This window comes from Herpailurus yagouaroundi, unplaced genomic scaffold (genome assembly GCF_014898765.1).
Source record: "Herpailurus yagouaroundi ecotype Mexico unplaced genomic scaffold, PumYag 191, whole genome shotgun sequence".
NCBI classification, from domain to species: Eukaryota; Metazoa; Chordata; class Mammalia; order Carnivora; family Felidae; genus Herpailurus; species Herpailurus yagouaroundi.
Genome location: NW_024412422.1, coordinates 18,715,020 through 18,735,629, shown reverse-complemented (window position 1 = coordinate 18,735,629; position 20,610 = coordinate 18,715,020). Strand labels below are relative to the sequence as shown.

At 49.5% G+C, this 20,610-nt stretch overlaps 1 protein-coding gene across 8 annotated transcripts in view; it reads left to right on the top strand.

The window, feature by feature from the left end:
- Window positions 1-20,610, top strand: part of RIMBP2 (RIMS binding protein 2) — a 170,687-nt gene that overhangs the window by 57,252 nt on the left and 92,825 nt on the right. For 2 of the 8 annotated variants that reach the window (XM_040444115.1, XM_040444112.1), the window contains exons 1-2: window positions 13,790-14,174; window positions 17,344-17,433. In XM_040444115.1, the coding sequence (XP_040300049.1) occupies window positions 13,872-14,174; window positions 17,344-17,433 (393 nt within the window). In that variant the 5' untranslated portion in view covers window positions 13,790-13,871. Of the gene's footprint in view, window positions 1-13,615; window positions 14,175-17,343; window positions 17,434-20,610 lie in introns of those variants that run through there. The other 6 variants (XM_040444110.1, XM_040444107.1, XM_040444108.1 and 3 more) reach the window with 6 other exon arrangements.

The window sequence follows — 20,610 nt, the reverse complement described above, 5'->3', positions numbered from 1 at the left end:
ATTTTATTTTATTTTATTTTATTTTATTTTATTTTATTTTATTTTATATATAATTTATTGTCAAACTGGCTAACATACAGCGTATACAGCGTGATCTTGGTTTTGGGGGTAGATTCCCGTGGTTCATCGCTTACATACGACACCCAGTGCTCCTCCCCACAAGTGCCCTCCTCGGTGCCCATCTCCCATCTGCCCATCCACTCTCAGTTTGTTCTCTGTATTTAAGGGTCTTTTATTTTAGGAGGATAGTTTACAACCTAGGGGAATGCTTCTGGGATTTAAATGTCTTTTTTTAAGTTTACTTATCCATTTTGAGAGAGAGAGAGAGAGAGAGAGAGAGAGAGAACGAGAGAGAGAGAACGAACAGGAGGGGCAAGAGAGGGAGAGAGAATCCCAAGCAGGCTTTGCACTGTCAGCCCAGAGTCTGATTCGGGGCTCGAGCTCATGAACCGTGAGATCATGACCTGAGCTGAGATCGAGTGTTGGACGCTTAACCGACTGAGCCACCCAGGCGCCCCCTAGTATTTTATTTATTTATTTTTTATTTATTTTTTTTTCAACGTTTATTTATTTTTGGGACAGAGAGAGACAGAGCATGAACGGGGGAGGGGCAGAGAGAGAGGGAGACACAGAATCGGAAACAGGCTCCAGGCTCTGAGCCATCAGCCCAGAGCCTGACGCGGGGCTCGAACTCACGGACCGTGAGATCGTGACCTGGCTGAAGTCGGACGCTTAACCGACTGCGCCACCCAGGCGCCCCGCCCCCTAGTATTTTTAAACAGCTTAAACAATATGACCTTAATTTTGTAAAAAAGAGTATTAATATTTAGGTGTCTGGAGAGAAAAAGCACTGACAGGAAGTACAATTTAATGTTAAGAATGTTATCACCAAGTGGCGGAAATGCAGCCGACTTTTCTACATTTTTCTGGATTTCAATTTTGCTTATGATGAAATGTGTCATTTTCAAAAGAAAATTTGTTATATATACTTTAGTGCGTTTGCTCCCCGGCTTATTTTCGACAGGTCTTCCAAGAAAGAAAGAAGTAATTTCTTCACTGACAAACATACGGAACTTCTCCGAGTCAAACAGCGGCATCCCGTAGTGTGTGTGTCACATCTTATAATCTTCAGAGTGGCTTCGTGTGCCTCCTATGACCCAGGGCCCAGGACCATGAAGGGTTTCAAACACAGGCAATGCATTCAGCATGCGGCCACTCTGTTAGGTTTAGCACGTAGGTCCTGGGCTGCTTCTGTGGGCCGGTTGCAAGGACAATTTGGTTTTTCAGAACACTCACCGCGCTGTTTTGGTCTGTGTGCTTTGCCTGACGTCCCTTGGGCAGTGCCGTTGGTATACCTGCTGGGTGGAAGTGGAAGGACCTTCCCTGGCCGGGCTGCCTGGTGTCTCTTGGCCAGGTGTACTGGGGTGAATGGTGTTCCGTCAAAATTCGTGTCCACCAGAGCCTGTGAAAGTGACCTCATTTGGAAATAGGGTCTTTGGGGCGCCTGGGTGGCTCAGTCGGTTCAGCGTCCCACTTCGGCTCAGGTCACGATCTCGTGGTCCGTGAGTTCGAGCCCCGCGTCGGGCTCTGTGCTGACCGCTCGGAGCCTGGAGCCTGTTTCCGATTCTGTGTCTCCCTCTCTCTCTGACCCTCCCCTGTTCATGCTCTGTCTCTCCCTGTCTCAAAAATAAATAAAACATTAAAAAAAAATTAAAAAAATAAAAATAAAACAGGCTGTTTTTCCCTTCTGCAATTTAAAAAATCCCCTTGGAAACCTGGGGTCTCATCGGATGAAATTCATTGTCTCTGACATTAAGGAGCGTTCAAGTCAGATCATGTCCTGGGGCCACGGGGAGCTGGCGGTGGCCTCGTGGCGCTCACTTCTGGCTGTGGGAGTTAGGATATCGTTGTCCTGCAGAGGACATCCTTCTTGATAAGAATGGCATCATTTCTGTCATACTTCTTTCAGACGGTGTAGTCCAGGAACTCCCTTCATCCACCAGCCTCTTTTCTCGGCTTCGATTTGCCAGTTTCTTTTTCTGCAACAAGAGTATGGGTGTTTTCTAAGGCAAGGGGTCAAGCAGATACTCTGATAAAAATTCACGTTGGGCTCCCAGAGCGTCAGAGAATCGAGGGAGTCGGTTGGGAGTCTAGCGGGGTGCCTTAGGCTGGAGACCTGCTTCTGGGAGCGCGCACACACGCGGGGGGCCTCTGCCCTGCTCCGGGTCCCAGGTGCTTCGTCCCTCGCCCTCCCCCAATCCTGCGTTTTTCGCTCTTTCTGTTCCGGTGTCTCTATCTTCACCCTTTGCCGCGCTGCCCTGTCTGCCTGGCATGCCTTCCGGGACCTTCCGGGACCTTCCGGGGCATATCCACATGGCTTGTTCCCACTCTTCATTAGGTCTCTGCCTACGTGTATCATCCGATACCTTCTCCGACCTCTTTTTCTAGAAATCTCTATATCTGTTTCCTGCTTTACTTTTCTGCATACACAAGGCTATGTAGACAAATAAATACTGTACAAATTATATATATCCAGAATATAGTAGAATACACAAATTCTCCCCAAAGCTCCGTAAGATCGGGATTTTTAGAAGTGAATTAGCATGGCTGTGTTCCAATAAAACTTTATTCCCAAAAACAGGAGGCAGGCTGGATTTGGCATGGCGGCTGTGGTTTGCTGACTCCTGCCATAGAAAGCCACCAAAGACCATTAACCCGCCCCCGGGCACGTCCTGGGTCGATCCCCTTCGGTCTCTGCCTGCCCAGCTCCCTGCCACCTGCTTCCTCTCCCCTCACTTGGTGCTGCATGTACACAGTGGTGCCCCCCCACCCCCTGCAGCACATATAAGAACGGGAGGGAGAAGCCCCGCCTGCCGCTGCCCTCGGTCTGAGAGCCTGGCCCGTGCGGCACGTGGAGCCAGTGGGAAACAGGCCTCTCTGGGTTCTTGGCCGCCCGGCCCAGCAGGTCTGCACTGCTCGTGACTCACTGCATCAATGCGAATCCTGCAAAGTCTATTTTGCCACTTGAGAAACCATGCTTGCTTATTATAGCTCAGATGTTGAAGAGCTACGGCGTGTAGACTGTGGTGTGCAGGGCGTCACAGAGGCTGTGCACAACCGCGTGCTGATGCGGTGTAGGGCCAGCCTCACACCTGGGGTCGAGGCGGGAGGGGGTGCGGGAGGAAGGGCGGCCAATGCGCGGGTGAAGGTCTGGGCCCTGGAAGGGGTCACCTGTGTGCGTCCACCCACCCGGAAATGAGGAGGGACAGTCAGGACCAGAGACAGAAGCGTGCAGGTTTATGGCTAGCTGTGACCATTGGCATATGGGGCTGCCAAGTTTTCTGATTTTTGTTTTTAACCAGGAAGTGTAAATCCTCATTTTTACATAAAATTTCCTATTTTTATTTTTTAATGTTTATTTATTTTTGAGAGAGAGAGAGAGAGAGAACAACCAGGGGAGGGGCAGAGAGAGAGGGAGACACAGAATCCGAAGCAGGTTCCAGGCTCTGAGCTGTCAGCACAGAGCCCAACATGGGGCTCGAACTCGTGAACCGTGAGATCATGACCGGAGCCGAAGTCGGATGCTTAACTGACTGAGCCCCCCAGGCGCCCCTAAAATTTCCTGTTTTTAATGTTGATAACTACTTAGATATCTTGGGGCCACATAAAACATAGTGTGGGGGCAAATCCACTCACATGCCACCGTTCTGAGTAATCTCCCTCATACGACACGGGGAGAAACGTAGAAAGTGTCAGGTTTTATTCACATCGAGGGATTCTACAGACATGCACTGCTTTGCATTTGTCAGCTTTCGGGGCTCAGAGATCCTGCGTGAATGAAAACGGAAGCAGCACATTTGTTGACAGCTCCGTCCGGAGAGACGGAGCAAGAGCGAGCGCGCTTTTAAGCGGATTTCACCCTGAGGTCAGCCTGCGCGAAAGCACCAGTTTTTAAAAAGGACCCGGGCTTGGTTCTGAGCACTCGGTGCAGACCTTCTAGTGACTTCTGCGCGCTGGGCAGAGAGGCAGTCTCGTTTCCTCCCATCAGAAGAAATCAGGATGCTTGTGCTGGTCCCCGGGGCTGACGAGTTTGTGTGAGGGAAAGGTTTTCTTGTGCAGATAGAGACACCTGGGGGGAGGATTCTGCGGGGGGAGATCAGAAGCTTACGTGTACTTTCTTTCCAATATGTGCCAGGATCTTTCACATGGGCTGCTGACTTCAATCTTCCCAACTACCCTGCAAGGGTGGGGGTCGTGGTGCTCATTTCCGCAGGTGAGATTAAATAATTTGCCAGCCAGCGGGAGAGCTGGGGGCTTCCAAAGCCGAGTCTCAGCCTGCCTTTTCTGGAGCTTTGCCGACCTTGTACTTTGGACACGAAACACTGCCTTCTTCCCGGCCCTGTGCCCGGTGTCTCGCACATGCCGGTGGCAAAACGGGATTCACGGATCCTAAGTTCTGTTCAGAATGTCAGCTATGGAGGCGGAAAGTAGAACTTCTGGGGCAAAGCCCACAAGGTAAATCACGGCCTCGTATCAGCCCAGAGAGATTCCACGGGACCGATCTCCGCATTTGCAGGCGTATGGCCCCAGCTCACTAGTTAGAGCTGGGAATAGAATAGAAGAGGCACCGTAGTTGTGTCCCAGGATCCCGTCCAGGACGCCACACCGCGGGCATCCGCCGACCTGGATTTGCCAGAGATTCTCACTTCCTCCTTGTCTACTGTAACCTTGACGCTTCTGAATAGTGTTGTCCAAATCTCAGATGGTCTGTCTCCCAGTTGGGGTTGTCTGATGTCTTCTCATGATTCCACTGGGGTTATAGATTCTGGGGGGAAAGAAACACAGGAAAAAAACACCATGTCTCATTGGCGACGTTGACCTTGTTCACTTGGTCAAGGTGGTGCCTGCCACGTTTCTCCTCAACTGTTACTTTTCTTCTCTTCCCATATTCTAGTGTTTGGAAGCAGGTCACGGAGTCCAGCCCACACGCAGGAGGAGGGGACTAAGCCCTCTGTGCCAGAATCTTGTTTGGTTTAAACCAACTTAAATTTTAAAATGAAACAGCCAGTATGGTGGCTACCGTATTATACGGGGCAGGCCTAGAGCAACTTCTTTTTTTTTTTTTTTTTTTTTTCAACGTTTATTTATTTTTTTGGGGACAGAGAGAGACAGAGCATGAACGGGGGAGGGGCAGAGAGAGAGGGAGACACAGAATCGGAAACAGGCTCCAGGCTCCGAGCCATCAGCCCAGAGCCCGACGCGGGGCTCGAACTCACGGACTGCGAGATCGTGACCTGGCTGAAGTCGGACGCTGAACCGACTGCGCCATCCAGGCGCCCCAAGCAACTTCTGAGTTAGGGCTCCGGTCTCGGGGCTGGCCAGGGGATAATTATTGCACAGTAAGTCAGTCCACAAGTGCCCTGAAGAAATGAAAGTCCAGATACTATCGTATAATTGGGGTGTGATGGAGAATTTTTTTTCGAGCTAAACTAGGACTCCCAAGCCCTTCTGGAAACTGCTCCCAGAGGATTCATAAAATCAAGTAAGAGCTGGCTCTTCCTTCCTGAGCTTCTATTTTGGGTTAGATAGAGCCAATCACTCTGACAGATAGGGATCAAAAGTGTCAACCTATTCGGGACCCGTCTGTGTTTCGGAAGGCAACAGCCACAGGATGATTTTTTTTTTTTTGGCCCAAAATAACATGTAAGTGGGTGGCGATGTTCTCCCAGCTCCATAAGCCAGTCTGTCTCTTTGTCTGTCTGTCTGTCTCATTCTTATACACATCCCTGGCTCTGTCACATAGTTGTCCCGTGCCTCAATTTCCCCATCTGCAAAATGGGGGCAGAAATAGTGACCCATTTAAGGGCTTGCTGTGAGGCACCAATGAATCATTGGCTGGATTCACGTCCGGTGCCACCTTAGTCACTATTCCTATTGTCCCAGCTTCACTGTTTGTGCGGCTTCAATACAACCGTCACCATCAGCCTCCCCAAGACACGTTGTTAATGAACGTGTTCAAGTCGTTTCACCCATAAACTAAGTGTCATTTTAAAAGGACCTTCGTATCGTTATTATAAAATGAAAACCCGTATTGCTTTTTGTATATTCAGTCTAACTGGAGAAATGAAAAGGAGACAGAAGGCAACCTTTGAAGTTCTGTAAGCGGTGGCCTGCCCACGGCTCAGAGCCTGCGGCCCACTTTCTATTTGTAGATGCGCCGAGCCAGGAGCCTAGCACCTGCTGAGACACCCTGCGGAAGGACTTCAAAGGGTTGAGGACAAGGGGGAGCTTTCTCAGGATGTGAGTCAGTCGTTTAAGGTGCCGGGTCCACGCACCACATAAAATGATCGGAGAGACACGCTCAGTCTGGGGAAAGCTTTGCTAAGTGACCCTGAGGGTGGTTTTGCCAACTCACTCCAGCCTTTACCTGAGTCCGAGCCCACGGGAGGCATGGGCCCTGCAGACACGGCCAGGCTTGAAAGGAGACGGAGCGAAGGCATCAGACTGTGCAGCCTGGACTCCGACCTCTGCTTCCACGCTTCCCAGGACCCTACGTCATGTTGAGTCGTATCTGTCTTTCCACATCCGCAGAGGGTGTGCTCTCTTGAGCAAGGGGATTCAGGCAGATCCTTGCAGGGGCGGGATATGGTTCACGTAAGACACCTTAGTCTTTAAAAAATAACCTTCGAGTTAAAGGAATTTGGAGATGCGAAGTTTGGAGAGTCAAAACGAGCGGCATCTGATCTCTGACTGAGAGACCAACCGCTCTGCCTGCAAATGAGACGGTCCCACTGAAGAGCTGGGCGGCGGCCGTTCATGACGGAGGGGGCTGGAAAAACCCAGAGCCCCTCACGGAAGGGAGCCCGTCTGAGGTCCTGTCGACGGCGAGGTGAGCATGAGTTGGCGTGCAAACTGTTGAGCGGAGCTGGTGGCACGTGGTCCATGGCCGCCAAACAGGTCTAAGGCAGGTTCTCTTTAGCTGCCTTCACATTCAAAACTTCAGATTTGGGGAGATTTTACAAAACGCTGTCCGTTTCTAATGGAAGACGTGGCAATGCCAGCCCACGTCGGCTGTTGGCGGTGGTCGCTTGGGGCTGCGAAATGGCACCCTCCCTGAGAGGCCACACACCCTTCTCTTTGCCCCAGTCGGAACCACCACTGATCTTCAGCCCCGGGCTGCTTCACGTGCTGGTGTAACTCCTAGGCTTTTGGGCCATCCGGTGTGAGGTCTGCCTTGAAGGTCATCTCTACCAGGACCTCTGAATCCACTGTACGCTGACTTCTAGAAGAAGAGCTCTGACTTCAGTGAGCTTTGCTGTCATCATCCATCTGAAGGGCACCACCATGCCCCACTGGTGTGGCCAGCCCGGAGGAGAACCATGGGTGCCACGTGTTGGTGAGGACTCCCGACGCTCCTCGCTGTCCAGAACTGTCTGGCGGTTTCTATAAAACCTGAACGCCCGCATATGCCACAATCCAGCAGCAACATCCCGAGGAAAATATTCATCAGGAGATACACACATCCGCCAAGAGACATGTTCCAGAATGTTCTTTGCAGCGTTATTTTTAAAGGCTCCAGATCGGGGTCAACCTTGGTGTTCAACAGGAGCCGAATATGAAGAAATAAGTTTTGGAATATTTATGCAAGAGATGAAGTGCTGAAGCAGTGTTTCACAGCCATGGGTGAATCGTGGACAAACTATTGAGAGAAATATCCAGACGCCAAAAAGATGTCTCTGTTCCATTTACACAGAATGAACAAAGAGGCATAACAGATTTGCGGACCTAGAAATCACAACAGTGGTCACTTTGGGGGAGGGATTGACTGGGAGGAAGGCAGGAGAGAAATTTGGTGCTCCTGGAAATGGTCTCTTTCTTGGTCTGGGTTATGCTGTGCTGGTGTGTGCCCCTTGTAGAAATTAACAGACTTGTACACCTATGGCATGTGCTCTCCTGTGTATGTATGCTTTGTTTTAATCTAAACAATTAACTTAAAAATACCTGAAAACATCCACGTGGGAAAGGAATTTGGTCTGTTTTCCATGGTGTCAGATGTACCGCATTGTGAACAGAAGACAGATGTGGATCTAAAACTAAGGACATATTTTCTAACACCTGGAGGGCCCTGAGTCATGAGGCGAATTCTTTCAGTGTTAATGGAAGTGATCTGTCTTTGGGGAAAGAAAGTTAGTCTTACTGAGTCAATGTTTGGGTAACACAGAGAGCTCCTTAATTCGTCCAAATTTATAGCCTGACTCTGCCTCGTTGGGCCATGTTTCAGAAGAACCGTTTTCAAAGAAAAAAATTTTATGTGTATTTATATTTTGAGAAAGACAGAGAATGAGAGGGGGAGGGGCAGAGAGAGAGAGAGAGAGAGAGAGAGAGAGAAAGAGAGAGAGCACGCAAGCAACAGCATCTGAAGCAGGCTCCAGGCTCTGAGCTGTCAGCACAGAGCCCAACACAAGACTTGAACTCACGAACCACGAGATCATGACCTGAGCTGAAGTCAGATGCTTAACCGACTGAGCCACCCAGGCGCCCCTAGAAGCACCATTTTCATTTGCTCATATAACTCAAGGTTCCTGTGATCAAGAATTTGAGACTTGGTGGAGGAAGTTCTCTGGTTGGAGGGAGAGAGCGAAGCACTGACATTCTCAAGGCAATAGTGCGTGTTGTAACAATACCGATAAATCATCTCTTGAAAAAGCAAGACGCCTTTTTAAAAAGGCACTTAAATATTTTACATTGCTGGGTGATTCGTGGAAGGATCCTAGGAGGCTCATCCTTTACATTAACAAAGTTATAATTGATACATTTTCTTTCTCGCATTAGCAGCTGGCGAGCTCAGTACTCAAATGTGATATTCAATCAATGGGTAACAATCTTCTTTATGTGATTTCCTTGGCATGTAGTTCTCCACATATTGTTCTCTTTTTCTTTTTTAAAAATTATTATTCTTAACTGCCTTATTGCATAAGTATTTTTATTGCAGACATTCTCAAACCCTTTTTTAAGAGTAGGTGAATGCAGTTTATAAGTTATTATGCATTGCACACACTGAACGAGCGTATGGTGGAGACAGATTTTATGCGGGATTCGGTTCTGAAGTCAGCAGGTTATCCTGAAATCACATATGGGAAAACTGACCCTGAAAGTCGCCTTCGGTAAGAGCTGTACTGGAGATAGACCTCACAAGTGCTGGCCTTGCCTGCTAGCCTTGGAGAGACTGCTGTTTCTCGGTTGAGGACCGGATGTGCTGGTAGTTTGCCTCTGGGGACCAGTTGTCCCACGTGGCACTCGGAAGAAGAAGCTCTTGGATACGTGGCGGGGACATGTTTGCCTCCGTTCAGGCTCTGTTGCAGGAGACATGTGTGACACCTTTTGCGTCATAAAACTAGCCATTTTACAGTGAACAATCCAGTGGTGGTTAGCACATTCAGTATTTTACAGCCACCACTTCTGTCCCGTTCCAGAACACTCACCCTACCCCAGAGGAGACCCCATACCCATCAACAGCCACTGTTTATCCTCTCCTCCCTCAGCTCCTGGCCACTGTCAGTATGCTTTCTGTCTCATTTGCTGTTTCTGACATTTCCTATCAAATACATACAATGGACACACAACATTTTTTAATTTTTTTTTTCAACGTTTATTTATTTTTGGGACAGAGAGAGACAGAGCATGAATGGGGGAGGGGCAGAGAGAGAGGGAGACACAGAATCGGAAACAGGCTCCAGGCTCTGAGCCATCAGCCCAGAGCCTGACGCGGGGCTCAAACTCGGGGACCGCGAGATCGTGACCTGGCTGAAGTCGGACGCTTAACTGACTGCGCCACCCAGGCGCCCCTGGACACACAACATTTTATGTGGTGAAAAGGGGCTCCTTTCACTCAGCATGTCTTCAAGCTTCGTCTGTGTTGTAGCAGACATCAGTCCTTCACACCTTTTTATGGCTGACTAGTGTTCTGTTGAATGGATAGACCACTTTTCGTTCATCTGTTCATCAGACGATGGACGTCTGGGTTTCCACCTTTTGGCTGCTGACAGTAGCACTGCTCTCAACACTGATATACGAGTATTTGTTTGTTTGAACACCGGTTTTCAGTTCTTTGGGGGTAAATACCAGGAGTGGGATTATTGGGTCATATGGTAATTCTGTTTCACTTTTCTCAAGAATGGTCAAACTGTTTTCCACAACAGGTGCAGCATTTTATATACGCCCCACCTTCCCCAGCAGTGCACGAAAGTTCCAGCTTTTCCTCTCTGCTTGCTCCCCAACCTTGTGAATCTTAGGTAGAAGAATTCTGGGGGCACCTGGGTGGCTCAGTTATTTAAGTGGCCGACTTCTGTTCAGGTCATGATCTCATGGTTCATGAGTTCGAGCCCCACGTTGGGTTCTGTGCTGACAGCTCAGAGCTGCCCCTCCCCTCTTTCAAAAATGAACATTAAAAAGAAGAAGAATTCTTATAGGTTTGACCCCATTGTTTTTGGTAGAGAAGAGCTGAGCTGTCTTTGGGGCAGCCTGTGTTCTGATGAGAGTGAACAATGGGAGGCAAACAAATTTTTAACTGTATTTATTTTCCATCATTAGGACAGAGCATATGTTGCAGGTACATGTAAGTTGATGAAATACTTTTATGGAGAGCAGCTTTATTTAAAATTCAGATGTGTCTGGTTCATGAGCTGGCATTAGAACCTGCTTTGTGTGTTATATTTTTCTGCCTAAGCTTGTCTCTAACCTGTGTTAGAAAAATACCTTTTAAATAGCACAGTGTGCTTCTCTGTAATTGCATTATTGGCGTATGTATTATGCCTGAATGTCAAACAGGTCTGGAAGAGCATGTGTCTGTCACAGTTAAAGCAAGTGCACATTTATAGATTTTTCTGAATATAGAAAGGAACTTAGAGTTTGACTCTCCCCTCCTCAGACCTGAGGATTACAGGAAACCAGATACAGTTATTTCAGTAACAGTCTCTTTATTGGCATAACAATCTTTCACACTCAAATGGCCCTTTCCAGTTTTCAAAGTGCATGTATACACATTCCCTCATTTAAATCACTCTTGGTGATTTAGTGATTCAGCACTTATATTATACTATATTACACTATGTTAACTAACTAGACTTTAAGTTAAATTTTGAAAAAACCAAACAAACAAATGGACACTTGGTAAGTGTTAGAATTAGGCCTCAAACCCAAGTCCTCCAGGCCCCAATGATTTCTCCACGTAACATGATGACTTAACCAATTGTCCTGGCCTTGAGGGCAAGGGCAGGAATGGGCTCAGACCCTGGACAGCACCCCGGACAGCAGCCCCCAGGCAGCACCTTGGACAGCACCTTGGACAGCACCCTGGACAGCACCCAGGGGGCAAATCACTCCTTCCATTCTGTATTTTTCACCTTCCTTTGCTTCAAATGCTGTCACCCCAAGGAACCCCCCTCCCCCGCACATACACATGCGCGCGCGCACACACACACACACACACACACACACACACACACACTCACACTCCTTTTTCCTTCCTTTCCTCCGTCCTCCTGGTCACTTCTCTAGGTGAGAACCACTCATGAAGCCTTTTCAGAAAGAAAAGCACTATCAAGCACATCCCAGTGTTGACTTAAATTATTTTTATTATATTTTATTATAGTTCATAATAATCATACCCTCATTTTACTAGACTTGCATATTATAACTACACAGTCTATATTATATTTGAACATAATATTATATATTTATAATTCATAATATAATTACATGTGCCCGGTGATAAAACTGGTTTATAAAATTTTTACAGCTTTCTTAAACTGTAAAGCCAAAGTGAATGAACATATTTGAGGGAAACAAATGTGTGAGGCCAATAAAATCCAAACTCAAACTTGTTGTAATTTAGCATGTCAGATATTATTTTACTTAAATTTTCCTTTGTAGTGAAGATAGCACCATTTGACAGTTGGCTGAACGGTGATTCACTGAATCTTTCAAGGGAGAGAGTGGCCGTCTTGAACCATTGAAATGTGGATTTAATTACAGTTCCTGGTGCAGATGAGGTGGGGCTTCTGAAGACCCAGGTACCCCCTCGCTCAGAGAGCTTTGAGGAAACTCTGGCTGTATCTCAGTGTTTCAGGCAGGGGCTGTGTCTCAGCTTGGGAAGCCGTGACAAGATACCAAAGACTAGGCAGCAGCAGCTTCATTTTCTCGTGGTCCTGGAGGCTGGAGTTCAAGGTGCTGGCACGGCCGGTGTCTGGAGAGGGCTCTGCTCCTGGTCTGTAGGTGGCTCCCTTCTAGCTGTGACCTCACATGGCCTTTCCTTGGCACGTGTGTGGAGAGAGAGCTCTCTGCTGACTCTTCTTATAAAGACACCAGTCCCACCGGATGAAAGCCCCACCCCGTGACCTCATTTAATTACTTCCCTAAAGGCTCCATCGCCAAATGGGCGATTAGGGCTTCAATATGTGAATCTGGGGAGACGCGTTTCAGTGCATAGCGGGTAGGTATGGCAACATAGCGGGTAGGTGTAAGTGGGCAAATTTATCTTTGGTGAACCTATGCTTCTCCTTTCGCTTCTTGCACCCAGGGAATGCACTTCACCCCCATCCCACCTCCACCTCAACCCACCCACCCTTCATTCTAATCAGGTCTGACTTCTTTCACAAAGTGCCCCATTTTTAAGCCAACATTTTTAAGACCTATCTGTTATGGGAAGGAGCACACAGTGTATGTTTTTGTCTCAGTTAAGAGCCAACATTTAAAAACAGGGATGTTTCAGATAGGAACCCGGACCTCGAGTTCCTAAAACCTGGAACAGCTGGGTTCTCTCTCCTGCCTTGCATCAACAGGTTGGAGACAGTTTGCTGCTGACTTCTTTAGATGGGGGGCATGAACCTTGCCAATCTCTGCATTTCTTATCACTCTAGAATGTTCTTCTTTCTGGCCTAATCTGCCCCTTTATATTGCCTGCTCACTCCCTGGGGTGTTAGAATTTGTAACTCTTGCAGGGACCCTTCTCTTTCGGCTTTATCCTTATCAGGATTCATTCCCCCTCCCCATATTTTTGCTAAACAAGAGATAAAAAAATCAAATACAGCTATTTCAGTTTCGTGCATTAGTGGATATTAATGGATTAAAAAAACACCTTGACTGGCACTTTCTGTAGTTGCCCTTTGAGGGAGGCTTCAGGGGTTACAGGGTGCCAGCAGTTCCTCAGATCGGATCCCAGAACTCCGGTCGGCCCGCCGGGAGCTGGTCCTAACTTCTGTATGTCCCTCTATGACGCAGAAATAGGACTGCGCCCCTTCCTTTCTGTGCTTGCAGGCAGGTGGCACTCTGACTCTTGCAGGGGAGGCCCTCTGTCACTAGGCATCCACCGTCTGGCAAATCCGAAACCCTCTTCCTTTGTGTGGCTTTATGCTTAAAGGGTCTAAGACTCAAACTGTTCCCTTTGCAATACTCAAGCCCTCCCCTGGAAAGGACAGCTGTGAAGTTTGTGCAGGAGCGAGCAGATACACAGATGCGGGTTGTTCTCTCTTCACGCCGTTATTTCAGGTCAGGAGTGCTGAGCCAGAGGGTGATTTCATCCAGCAGTGCTCGGAAAGTTCTTCATTATCTCAGTCCTGGTGGCGTGTGAGTCACCAGATCCCTGTCTTCAGGCCGTGGGTGTGTGTCGTCAAACTCAGTTCCTGGCTTTCAGATGTGGTCCACGGTGCACAGTGTCCAACCTGCACAACAGGGGCCGCGAGCGGGGGCCCTGCTTCACCATCGCGTGGAGCGGGTGTGTGCACCTGGCACCCCAGGCACCCCAGGCACCGCTGTGGCTGGCCACTTACCCCAGGCTGTGGAGAGCCTCGCGACTCAGGCAGGCCTGTCAGGTTATGTTAAATCCACTCCGTCCTCCTCCTCCTCCTCCCCCTCCTGAGAACTGTCATAGCTGGAGCCACCCGCGCGCCTGTTGGGAGACTCTCATTTTGTCGTGTTGCGACCACAAGCCCACATCTTTTGGGGGCCTGCTGGTCTCAAGCATGCGACCAATACACAAGGTGATCTGTATTTTGCTTGGTGGCATTTCTTCGGTGGTGCTGATTAACTCAGAAAGGAGTCCTCTAGTTGGAGCGGGGACAGCATCCCTGGGTGGGCGGCTCTGGTCCTGCACAGTGTCAATGATGAGAGCTTCCAGGGTAAGTCTTCTTACTTTGCAGCATCCGAATAGGACCCAAAGCACGGACAGCAGGCATTTTCTGAATCTTCCCTTAAGTACTGCAAATACGTGCATGTCAGAGCAGCACCGTGCCCTGGGGCAACAGGGGGTGAAGTCTGCAGGAACTGTAGCGCTTGGGACAAGACCCCCGGACCCGCCCTCCCATCCCCGCTCCTGCAACCGGCCCCATCGCTCCCCGCCCCCAGCCACCTCTGCACTTTCTCCGGGGGTAAACAGCAAGCGTGGATAAAGTGAGATACCCGTGATTTGGAGAATAAATCACATAGGTTTGCAGGTTCAAACTGGTATCTTCTTTTTTCTTTGGGCCTTTGCTGGGTGTCTTTGCCAATGAATCGGCTTCTGTCGGCATCATTGTGTGGAGGGCTTTGGCACACTGCGCAGGTATTTTGTGATTATCTAAGTGTAGGGCAGAGGATTGTTTGTTTGGGAATGGTTTTGTTTTCAGCAGCTCTTTCTGTGGTTGGTCCTCTTGCTGGGGGCGGGGGCGGGTCACCAGGATAGTAAGTGGTGCCCAAAGTGCCAACTCATGCTTCAACCGATCTGGAGAAATGGCATTGGGAAGAGACGGTGGTAATTCTTTTCTTTTGCCTGGCGACATCGTGAATCAGTGCTTCTTGGACAGGGTTTAGATCTTGAGCTGTTTCTCTTGGAAAGACGGATTTCATCAGGTTAAGCGGCTGACCTGGAGTCACTGAGAAGGAACATAAGATAAGTGAATGGAACTTTTTTTTTTCAACATTTTTTATTTATTTTTGGGACAGAGAGAGACAGAGCATGAACGGGGGAGGGGCAGAGAGAGAGGGAGACACAGAATCGGAAACAGGCTCCAGGCTCTGAGCCATCAGCCCAGAGCCTGACGCGGGGCTCGAACTCACAGACCGCGAGATCGTGACCTGGCTGAAGTCGGACGCTTAACCGACTGCGCCACCCAGGTGCCCCGTGAATGGAACTTTTATGTAGCCTCCAAAAAATTGGGTGAACGAGCCAGTGCTGTTTCCTTCCTGTGAGTTTCCTTTTCTGCAGTCAACTCTTCCAAGTGAGGTGCAGAGAGGTGATGTTGTGAGCGAAGGGGTCATTTGGTGGTAGAAAGTAGAAGATGGGAAGATGTAGGCAAAGGTGGTCGTGCTTTCAATAGGGAAGGGACCACCTTTTTGAGCCGTGATTGTGTGCGGGGGAGTGTGCTTAGTGTTCCGGGAGAATTACTGCACTTAAATCTCCACATCATCTGATCGTGTAGACATCTTTACATCCTCAGACCTCAGAGAGCTGTGCAGCTGTCAGACAGCCTGCATGAGGCCACACGGCTTATGAGGGGAAGGGCTAGAGGTTGTATTTAGGCAGTTTGACCTCAGAACCCATACTCCTCTCCCTATAGCCCCAATGTTTCTCCTATGATCCTCTGAGATATTGCTGCCTTTGTCTACCGTGGGGCACATAAGGTCTCCAAGGTCAGGACCCTGGTGTTTCGATGAGTACACCCATACCCTTCAGATCACCGGTGTTATGGGGAATATCCCCGAGGAGGCAATGTGACTGCTATATTGTCAAGCTCATTCCCATAGGTTGGGGAATCATTGTTCCCAGAACAAAACACCATTGATATGGTGTGTTGGGAAGGCGTGTAAGGTTGCTTCCTTGTGTTTTATCATCATGGAAACGAGGTAGGTACCAAAGAGCGGAGAAGCTCCTGATGATGGAGAGGAAGGGATGTTGACTGAAACATGGGACCTGAAAATAGCCAGGAGGAGCCTCCTTCCTGTGGGAAGTGTCTGAAACCACAGGACTCTGCCCTCTTCCTGTTGGGAGGGTGAATGGAGTGTAGAGGAGAGTCACCAGATCAGTTCCAGACGTGGGTGGCCTGCGGATATTGACTCACTGAGGAGTGAATGGAGGACAAACCTGAAGGACCAGGCAAACAAGAAAATTGCAGACTTGACTGGTGGAGGCTGATGAATTGCCAGGCACCTTCCACTGTGGCCATTAGTTGTCTCTATTGCCTCTTTCTTGTTCTTTTGGATGGATGTCATTCCTTCTCCTTCCTGTGAGAACCCTCAACATATGTATTGAAGTCATTTTCAGATTGCTTTATTATTTTTATTTCCTCTGGTGTCAATGCATCCTGATTACTGATTTTGTCACGTCTGTATAGTACTGTGAGTTTTTCTTTTAAATGTGTTTTGGCATTTCCATTTTCAGGCTTTTCTTTAATGGGGAGAATTACCCCCAATTTCTCTTTCTGTGCTCAGCCCCACTCTATCTTACCTCTCTGCAGTTACTATGCTACACCCTGAATGCCTCCAGTCTCGAATTAGGTTTGGTGACTGGTAGCTCACAGTTCTTAGTAGGTGATACGAGGGCTTAACACAGTGCACACACTGAGCCAGCGGGCCTGCTCCCTCTCTGTCTCTGGGTGTGTTACCTTACATAAGCTGGAACTCTGGGCAGACGTCACTTATATTCAGCTTTCTTTGGGGTCTGGGGCTGGACCGGCCTCAGGGCGGGTGGTAAGCTTTGCTCAGATATCTTGCCTCATGCATGAAATTCCAGTCCCACATACACTGAAAACAAGTAAACAAACAAACAAACAAATAAAACTTGGACTCCCAATTCTGTGCCTGAGAATCTGGCCTGAGTGTCCCACTCACCATGGGTGTTCCAGTCATTTGTAGTCCTCATAGATTTTTTTTACCCCATTTTTGAGCAGGACAAAGCCTTTCAGATCTCCTCTAATGTTATTTTGGCAATGTGTTTGGACCAGTGTTTGTGAGGAAAGGGTCAGTTCAAAGCTTTACTTACCGAGATTGCCTTGTTAGGATGCAAACGTGCAATACAGGTCAATGTGCCACATACTGTGGGTGATTTATCCGCTGGGAATCTCACTACACCCTTAATATATATTATTTTATTATAATCTTATAACATCATGTGGAGGAGTGTTACTCCCATTTTATAGAGTAGGACACTCATGGCTCAGAAAGAAGAAGGAAGCCGCTCCCACATCACACGGTGTTTGCAGAACCACCTCTTATCCAGGGGCTAACCTCCTAATCAGAAACCTCAGCTACCATGCTCTGCCGTGTCCCTGAAGTTGGGGAGTCATCTCATGACGCCCTTTCCTTCTGTCCTAGGAAAAGGAACTGAAGGATGCCATCCAGGGGAAGCACCACCTGAGACCCCACTATGCAGGCCTTCCCGCACGGGGCTGGCAGCCTCACAAGGTAATTGGAAGCAGGGTGGCAGGGAGGGGTCTCGGGGAAGGAGGGGCGGGGAAGAGGGAATCACCCAACTCCACCCAGTGCGTGGGTGGCCAGTTCCTGGGTCGCATCCCTTTTATTCCTCCGTGCGATGCCCGTACCCAGCACTTAGCAGCATCTCGTTCACCGTCCACTAGTTCTCTCCACGTGGAAGTCTGTTGGGATCATACCCTTAACAACGAGCCCAGAGAAAACCAGTTGGGGTCCCTCAAACCTGCCCACACCAGGTTCCCCCCCCCCCCCAGCTCTCTGCCGGCTTCTCTCAGCCCAGCAGATGGAAGGTACCACCCACACGACTGCCCAGGACAAGGTGCTAGGCGCCACCCGGATCCTTCCCTCACCTCATGCCTACATCCCACGCGCCAACAAGCCACGTCAGAACTTCCTCCCCGTCACAGCCTCCAGGCCACCACTTTCTCCTGCTGCTATCATCCCCTAAGTGGCCCATCGCCCCTCTGATCATCCTAGGTCATTTTCTGGCAGCAGCTAGACTGGTCTAGTGACGTGGCTCCTCTGAGCAAACTTCCGATGCCTCCCATAAACGGCAGCGGCAGTCCTTCCCGTGGTGCCATCTTGGTCAACCTTACCAGCCACCCCACCTTTGGCTCATCAAGTTCTGGCCACTCCGAACCTTCTGTTCGTCAGACCACCAAGCTTGTCTCAGCGCTGGATAATTTTCCCTGCTAAGAATTCTACTTCCTCGTCTCCAAATACCTGGCAGTTTCTGGGCAGCCATTCCTAAGAGGTACCTTCTCGGCAACACCTCTATTGCTGCACATAGGTGGCCCTCTCTCCCCCCTCCTCTGGTCTTGGCGACCTCACTGGGTTTGGTTTTCTCATATCTCTTACCACACGGTCGATCACACGTCTTCATTTCTGTGTCCGTCTGTCTTCCTGCGACGAGAACGCCAGCTCCAAGGGAGCACAGGCCGTTGCTGTCACATCCAGCAGTGTTTCCCCAGTACCAGCACCAGCGCACACAGTAGGTGCTCAGAGTATTTGTTGACGATTGGCAGTTTGCAGCTGCTAATTTCACAGGTGTACTAACATGTATTTCAAAGAACGGAGTTCTAACAGTTCACAAAAAAATTAGAGCTTTCTTGATTTGACACTTACTTTTCTGCCTTCCAGTTGGCCAATTTTTTTTTTAAAAGATACGCTTTTCAGAAAATAAGTATTAGCAAGGATGTGGAGAAGTTGGAACCCTCATGCGCCATTGATGGGAATGGAAAACGGTACAGCTGTTGTGGAAAACAGGACGGTGATTTCTTAAACAATGAAAAATAGAACGACCAGATGATCCAATACTTCTGCTTCTGGGTATATATCCAAAAGAACCGAAAGCGGGGTCTTGAAGAGATACTTGTGTAGCGGTGTTCACAGCAGCACCGTTTGCCCTGGCGAAAATGTGGAAGCAACCCAAGGGTCCGTCACCGGACACATGCATCGACAAAATGCGGTCTCTATTACAACGGAATACCATTCCGCCTTAAAAAGAAGGAAATTCTGACACCTGCCACAACCCGGATGAGCCTGGAGGACACGGTGCTTAATGAGATGAGCCAGTCACAGAAGACAGATACTGTATGGTCCCACTCAGGTCCCCAGAAATTCAGGAACCCAGATCCCCAGAGTCAGAGAGTAAAAGGGCGGGAGCCAAGGGCTGGAAAGGGAGGGTTAGCGTTTGATGGGGACAGAGTCTCGGTTTGGGGAAGATGAAAAGAATTCTGGAGACGGATAGAGGGATGGCTGCATAGCAGTGTGAATGTATCTCGTGCCACTGAGCTGTACTTAGGAATGGTTAAGATGGTTCAGCTCTACGGGATGTGCGTTTTACCACCGTTCTCAAAAAGACGTGTGCTCAGTGCATCCCAGTTTTCCAAGTAGTCCCCGTCCCCTCATATTCCCACTGGCCCCCACTCTCTCTGCCCTCTTTCTTTCCAAACCTCTCGGGAAAGACTCTGACAAACTCACTCGCGCGGAGGCGTGAATGCTGAATGAGGCTCAGCGGCCCCCTCTGCCCAGGAGTAGGTCTATTTCAACAGGAACGGCCGTGTAACATAATGGTGGTGTTTCAGGCAGCAGAGGCAGGCTGAGAGCAGGGTGGTGGGACCTGGCTGTAGGGAGGACTGAACTTGGGGTGGCTTTCTCGTGCACTTGTGTCTCCTCCTAAGCGGGGCTCCTGTGCCTGGAGAGGTGATTCCAGCTTTGGAGGGGCTCAGAGAGACAGAGCAGGAGCGGGGACGATGGTACTTCCTGGAGGCATCCGGCCAAGCCAGTGCCGGTCAGTAACGGGTTAGAGACCTGGTTCTTGGCGTCACCGTCCAGGCAAGGGCTCCTGTCCGGGACCTGGCTGGATGGCTGTGCTGATGGGCCACCCTGGTCATCCTAGGGGATCCTCACAGAGTCCAACACTTTTCCACGGAAGGTTGGAAACGTCTTCCTGGGCTGCATCCCCGCCTTGACTTTTTACACAAGGCTGCTGGGCACAGACGAGAGCTTACATTCCTTCCAGCTTTGCAGAGGTGTGTGAGGGCGCCCAGTGACTCACCAGCACAGACAGGAATAGCAGAGCTTTGAGAGAGAAGGCAGGGAGACTGGCAGGGCCATGCAGCTCTGTCCTGCCCCTCTGCCAGCTTGGCAGGCTCAGTGTTAGTTCAGAGTGCCTGGGCTGGCTGTCTGAGATGGGGGTGGGGGTGGCGGTGGAGAGGGGGATGGGAGGGGTGAGGGGGATGGGTGGGAGGTTGATAGGGGATGGAGAGGGACCGAGGGAGGGAGAAGGCCTGGGAAACAGCAGTTCTCACAAGACCGTCCTTGGAGCCTGGGTGTGTGTCCAGCGTAAGCAGGGGAGGTGGAAGGGACCGGGTTGGTTAAATGATGCCAAAATAAGTATTCAACCCCAGCACCAGACTCATGGATGGGGGAGCTGTCCCTGTGACCCTGCAGAAACCCTCCTGGTTCTCGGGACGATACCTGGAAATTCCCAATTCCCCCATCTGATTCTGGCCTGGGTTTGCAATGTGCTTCTCGGGATCCCCGATTAAGAAAGTAGTAATGACCCGAGCTCTTAATTGTGGAAGCAGAAAGATGCATCGTCACTGTCGTCCCCGGAGCCTGCCCAGAAATGATGGCCTCTCGGGC